The following is a 6,817-nucleotide window of genomic DNA, read 5'->3' as shown; positions in this document are numbered from 1 at the left end:
TTCTGCTCATAATTCAGTGTCAAGGATAGTCACACGACCCTTCCTAACTACAAGTGGACTGGCAAGTAGTCTCCATATGAACCAAGCAAGGAGAGCAATATGTAAAGTGGATGAACACTTACAGATTTTCCCATTAACTGTTACATAGTAGATGTTGAAAAAGGAGCAACTGTTATAATTTGTTACAACGTCAGCCCTCTTCCTTCCTGGAGGATTGTTTTGAGATCAATTTCCTTGCAATTCAAGAACTTTTTTCTAGTGCCTATACGTGACTGGTGTTTTCAAATAGAGGATCATACCAACTTTCAAAACGATCATGTAAATCTCAGCAGGGAGGGTCCACTCTTCTTCACACTATAGCACCTTTCTGCACTTTTTCAATAACCTCTATAATCTCAGTATGCTGAGAATTTTCTTCTTCCGTTGCTGCATGGAAAAACCATAACTTGTGAGTCTCTGCTACCTACCGCCTGAAGAACACGCCTGAACACTTGTGCTGGTGTCTTTAGGCACACTGAAAAACCAGGATTTTCCCCTGGGGCAGATACAGACAAGAGTCAGGAGAATAATGGTGAATTATTTTTTCTTTTCTTATCAAAGCTGGCATGTCTGTCAGGGAGATATTTTCTACTTCAATGGTAGACTGAATAATTGTTCCGCAAAAATGCCCATACTCTTATCCCTGAAACTTGTGAATATGTTATATTACCTAGCCAAAGGCACTTTGCATATGTAATTAAAATTATGGAAAGGACCTTAAAATACAGAGATTATACTGGAGTATCTGGGTGGGTGCAATCTAATGACATGAGCCCTAACAAGCAGAGAACTTTCTCTGGCTGGAGGCAGAAGAGATATGCAACAGAGGAGAAAGTAGGAGAGTTTCCACATGAGACAGGTTCAATGTGCTCTTTCTGAAGTAGGGGCCTACATCATGCAAGAACTGGAGAGAGATCTTGAGGAACTATGTCAGCTTCAGTTGACAGTCGGTGTTTTAACCACAAATAACTGAATTCCTCATAGAACTGAATTCTGAGAGCAACCTAAAAAAGTATGGAACGTGATTCTTCTCAGCACCTCCCAATAAGAACCCAGACTCTGAACAGCTTGATTTGGGCCTTGTGTAACTCTGAACAAAGAAAAAAGCACAGCCAACCCATATTTCTCATCTACAGAAATGTGAGATAATACATGTGAGGTGTTAAGTCTCTTAATTTATGGCAATTTGTTTGTCAGCAATAGACAAATACTACATCTGCCTGGAATGACACCCAAGCTTTTAGGAATCCAGCCTCTGCAGATGGTTGCTACACAGTGGTTTCCTCAGTCCTTCCTCATCTACCACTTAGGAGGGAGTCTTTGGTTCTCCTCCACTTAATTTAAGCTCACTTATCTCCTTTCTTACTAATCTCATCTGCTTTCTAAAACCACTTCCCTAACTTCAGGGTTATCTTTCAAGAACCAGTAGATCCCGTGCCAAATCAGACTCTGCCCAGGGGAAGGACAGGTGATTCTGAACTTTCTGTTCCACTGGGAGCAAAGTGCAGCCTTATGAAAGAAAGCAGGGGGGAGCTGGAAGGCAGGTCAGGATCCTGATTTGGACAGGAGGGCACACGGAGGAAGACTCAGGGCAAGAGGGATGTAATTCGGAAAGTGCTGGAACTAGTCCCAAGTGCTGGGACCAGGGCAGAGTCAGCTCTCAAGGAACTCTGGGGCTAAAGGCAGGAGGATTGTAGGTAACTGAAACCCACAGACTATCCTGAGGTTGTTTTTAATTCTCATTTTTATCTTTATTTATTACACCTGGGGTTAGTACATCGGCAACAAGGTCCTTCATTGTATTGCCTGAGGGATATTGTGACGCAGTGAGAGTAGAAATGAATTAAGAGACAGAACATCTGCTTTATTCCAGAAGGAGTGGATTAGTGAGGGGCCTAAACGAACTGAAACCAGAGGTTTAGCCCCAGTTCTGACACTTATGAGCCATGCGAAGCCAGGAAACTTGCATAGCTCTATGAGGCTTTTCTGTGAAGTGAGCCTGATAAGCCCAGCTGTGAAGGAGTCTTGGGACGGATGTAATGTATGAAAGCACCTGGCACAGTGTCTGGCCTGTGTTGAGTCTTTAAAAGTTTGCAGTTATTACTATCATTATTTTGACCCCAGACACTACCAGAATCTGCTCTGTGATTTTTTTTAATCCAAGAGACAGCAGAGAATATATAGCACTCTATGATACAGCACAACAAATCAGCTAACATGGTAATTAGCAAGTAAAACTAAATTACTTACGATATCAGTATTTGAGGATGTTATTTATTGTAGGTGTGGAGGAGTCTTCTCCAGTTGGATGAAACTTAAGGATCCTAGAATTTGTGTCAAGAACCAACTCCTTCCATCCAAACTACCTCTATTTTCATTTATTTCAGTCACATTACCAATATAGCCCTCACTTGGACTTTGCCAAATTACATATAAGACAACCTAATAAAATGAACTTTTAATGCAGTAGGCTCTGTCTTTCCTAGGCCAGAGCAAAGGTTGCTAAGACAGTGGCTTCCTGGCATATCCATCATGTGAGTATCACCCCTATTTCTCAGAAACTCCCTGGGGATAATATACATAAAACACATAGTTCTTGTGCTATGCTCAGCTGCAGTGGGAAAAGGACACTGGGAAAGGATACAGGACACCTTCCATTCTTGTCCCAGGTGGAGAATTCTCTCTGGTTTATCCATGACTCAAAAGTAACTGGTAGCAGTAGTTTTTCATTCCAGGCTTCAATCTCTCAACTCTGGACGCACCTTCCAAGGGTCTGGCCCCTGCCCACCATTCCCACAGCCTCATCTGAACCACCACCCAGCTTAACATAAAATTGACTTACACTGAAGAACATGCAGTTTCCCAAGGCCCCAAACCCACTTCCTCAGGGCATTTACACCTGACTGCTCACATCTGGATCCTCCCATATTCTCTCCTTCTTTTGACTTGTCCTTAGGTCTTAGGGTGTATCTCACCATCTTCTTTACTTGACAGCTGCTCCTAGACTCTAAAATTCTACCAGCATGGTGGGTCTTTATCCTGACGTTCCCAGTGCTAGCACGGAGCCTCCCAAAGAGCAGATGCTCAAATAATGTTTGAGAAATAAATGAGACAATGTGCAAGATGTCTAATTTATTATGATGTAGTTAATTCTACATTCTTGAATAAACTAAGCACATTCAAGTATATATATCTTAATTTTACAGAACAGACTAAATGTGAAAAGGAAATGCAAAAATTTATCATCTTTTACGTTATGTCTCTATTTCTTGACCCTAACTATTTTACTGCTGAGTTCTTTCACATTTTCAAGGAAATGCCTAATCCACTACTATGCTATCTTGTTCCAAATAACAAAATAAGATGGGACGTTTCTCAATTTCTTCTATAAAATAGTAGAACTCTTACTCTTAAATCTCATAAACATAGATAAATGTGTGACTTATATCATTCATAAACTCATATTCTGAAGCTAGTTAAACCTTCTATTAAAAGGAGCAACATTTAAACAAATATCCAAGTTACTACATAGAACAGCAACACAAACATGTTCTATACTACGTTTTCTTCAGCCCCACCCTTATCTTCCACTGATGAGAACATTAGCTGTTCTCTTCAAACACATAGGAAATAATCTTCCTCAGCCTTCACTTGGGGCGGGAAGAGCTACTGGCCATGGCCCTGGATTGCACACTGGCCTTGGCAGTAGTGGCAGCCCTGGCTGCAGCTCGGGCTAGGGCTCTCTCTTCCTCATCTCGCAAAGCCTCTTCATACCAGGTTGGGAAGGCACTGGGGACGGTATCATGGATCTTGGCCACAAACTCTAGGATTTTCATCTTGCTGGTTTCAGCATGGGCTCTTGGACCCCAGAGGAATTCATATCGTGGAGGATCACTATTGGGCACCTGCCGGTACTCCAGGTAATTTTCTTTCACCAAATCTTGGGTGATGAGCTTCCTGGGCTCCCCGTAGATGAAGTTGTTTTCCCCAGCATATATCCCCATCATATTCAGCACTTTCCAAACTTCCTCTTCAGCGGCACGGTTGCCCTTCGTGAAGATCACACCCAGGACAGTCATCAGCAGGCTAGTCTTGGGCATGCCTCTGTTATCATTCACTCTTGAATCGTAATCTAGCTCCAGTTTGTTGACAAGAACGTAGATGTTCCTGTTGGGATCCACTTCCTTCACATCAAGGCCAAAGACCAGCTCTATGTGATCGGAGGCTTTCTTGAGGATCTCATGGAAGTGATTCTTATATACTTGGATTACATTTTTCAGCATGTCTGCCTTTGTAATGGGCTCTTTCATTTGATACTTGTGCAGAAGGTAATGCACCAACATAGTAACTTTCTCTTCTATATGGCTTTTGTGCCAGTGCTTAGGGGTATCCTGGGCCTGTGATGCATTTGGCCTTTCCTCCACTTGATTGTTGGCACCTTCATCAAATCTTGTGTTTGAAACAGCTGCAGCAGTAGTAGTGGTGGAGCGGACTCTCTCAGGCACTTGAGGATTGCTGGGTGTTTCAGTGGCAGATGAGCTCTGGGGAACATCTTTGAAACTAGGAGATGGCGAAGAAGGGGACTCTTCTTCTTCTGGTGCAGTGGCCTGAGCACCTGCCAGCTCCTTGAGCTCTTCTCGAGCCTGGCGGCGTTTCTCACGGGCACGAAGCTTACTCTTCTGGCCCCGAGGCATGATGACTGTGATCAGGGACAGCAGGCAGGGGTGTGGGAAAGAGGGTAGATGATTTGGTGACCTGTAGGAAAGAGGATGAAATGGCGTGATACCCTTTAGCAGGGAGATACCACCTTGGGCTTTATCGACAGCCATCTCTGCAGGTTTCCTTGAGGGCACTGCTCTAGGAACCCACACCGCTTCTCTTCTCTGATCAGCCTGTCCCCTGAGGACTTTGTGGAAGTAACTAGAGTTTGCCTTAGGCTACAGCTCTTCAACCCTACCTGGGTCTTACTGGAACTGGTACAGGTCTGGCAAGTCCAGGCCCTGTGGAGCCTCCCCAGTTCTGGAATAGCAGGTCTTTGAGTTCACATTCAGGACCATTACCTTGACTTCTGGCAGGACCTGAGGTCCTCTGCTCAGGTGCTCTGATGCCGACCTCTCATTCCAAAGCCCCCACCTCTCTGACATACTGGAGGAGGAACTGAAGAGGAATCTTATCTGAACACGCCTGCGCAGGGACACCCTGGGATGACAACAATGGCAGAGCTATGTGGGACCCTCTCCATCCTGGGATAATTAGGGTTCTCACTCCTCACTCAGAGTCTTCACCTTGGCTTCTTGCAAGGCCTGGGACTCCTCCCTCAGCTGAGCTTAGACGTATCGCCTTGAAGCGGGGCCCTCACATCCCTGAAAGTCCTAAGGAGGAGTTTAGGGAGGTCTCAGTCTAACATCTTTTCCGGGGACCCCTGCCAGGGATGACATCACATGTGGGGCTCTGTGAAACACCCTCTGGGGGCCAGCTGGTGGCACAGCAGTTAAGTTTACACGTTCTGCTTCTCGGCTGCCCAGGGTTCACCGTTTCGAATCCCGGGTGTAGACATGGCACTGCTTGGCAAAAGCCAGGCTGTGGTAGGCGTCCCACATATAAAATAGAGGAAGATGGGCATGGATGTTAGCTCAGGGCCAGTCTTCCTCAGTAAAAAGAGGAGGATTGGTGGCAGATGTTAGCTCAGGGCTAATCTTCCCCCCCCCCAAAAAAAAGTATATATATATATGCAGTTTATTCTATGTCAGGTACACCTTAATAAAGCTGTTAAAAATTCTAGAAGCGAATCTAATCTATGGTTAAAATCAGGACTGTGGAAGAGGAGTGATGTGGAGGTGGTCTATTGGAATTGGCTGGGAAAGGCACAACTGATCTTTGTGAGGTGGTGGAATAATACTATATCTTGATAAGGGATGGGTTACACATGTGTATGCATTCATACACTTAGGTTTTTAAATATGCTCTATGAATATTATAGAAGAAGAATACAAATATGATTCAGAATAGAACAAAATGAGCTTTAAGGAAACATGAACACCCAATTTTTATTTATAGTGCTAAATTATCCACTTTATTTAATCCATTGATAAAACATAAGTCAAATATTACTCAATCCTTCTTAGTTTCATTTGCAGCAAATATTTGAGTAATTTTACATGTATTTTCACTTTTCACATGGCTGTTATGGCATTGTATATATATTCTTCAACTGTTCTTTCTGTGTGTTTGACATTTTAGGGCTCATCTTACTCCTTTATCTAGAATCAATTCCTAATATTTGTTGGTCATAATTAACTCAATCCCAAATATCATAATAACAAAAAGAACAAGGTAAGAGTACTTTGTAATTAAGGATAAATAAGTTCTAGATGAGTAATTTTTGAAGCCAGAACTATTGAAAAAAAAAACATGTAGGTAGTTTAAACATGTACGGTGTTGCTAATAAACATTCATTATTACCATAATGGAAGCACATTACAGTATCATTACCATAAAATACAGGAAATATTCAGTGTTATTTTATTTTTTATTTATTTATTTTTTTTGTGAGGAAGATTGACCCTGAGCTAACATCTGTGCCCATCTTCCTCCTTTTTTTGTATGCAGGATGCTGCCACAGCATGGCTTGATAAGTGGTATGTAGGTCCAGGCCCGGGATCCAAACCCACAAATCCCGGGCTGCCAAAGCAGAGCACGTGAACCTAACCACCATGCCACCGGGCTGGCCCTGCAATAAGTTATTTTAAACAAAAGGGAATAATAAACTAGCTTACCA

At 43.0% G+C, this 6,817-nt stretch overlaps 1 protein-coding gene across 1 annotated transcript; it reads right to left on the bottom strand.

Annotated features, from left to right (window-relative positions):
* Positions 1–3,156: 3,156 nt before the first annotated feature.
* Positions 3,157–4,790, bottom strand: LOC103541790 (melanoma-associated antigen B10-like). Its single transcript, XM_008508656.2, has one exon. It carries the CDS (start codon positions 4,731–4,733, stop codon positions 3,687–3,689), a length of 1,047 nt encoding a protein of 348 aa, XP_008506878.2. The 5' UTR covers positions 4,734–4,790; the 3' UTR covers positions 3,157–3,686.
* Between the last annotated feature and the right edge of the window lie 2,027 nt (positions 4,791–6,817).

This window comes from Equus przewalskii, chromosome X, assembly GCF_037783145.1.
Source record: "Equus przewalskii isolate Varuska chromosome X, EquPr2, whole genome shotgun sequence".
Classification (NCBI taxonomy): Eukaryota; Metazoa; Chordata; class Mammalia; order Perissodactyla; family Equidae; genus Equus; species Equus przewalskii.
This window is presented reverse-complemented; position numbering and strand designations above follow the sequence as displayed.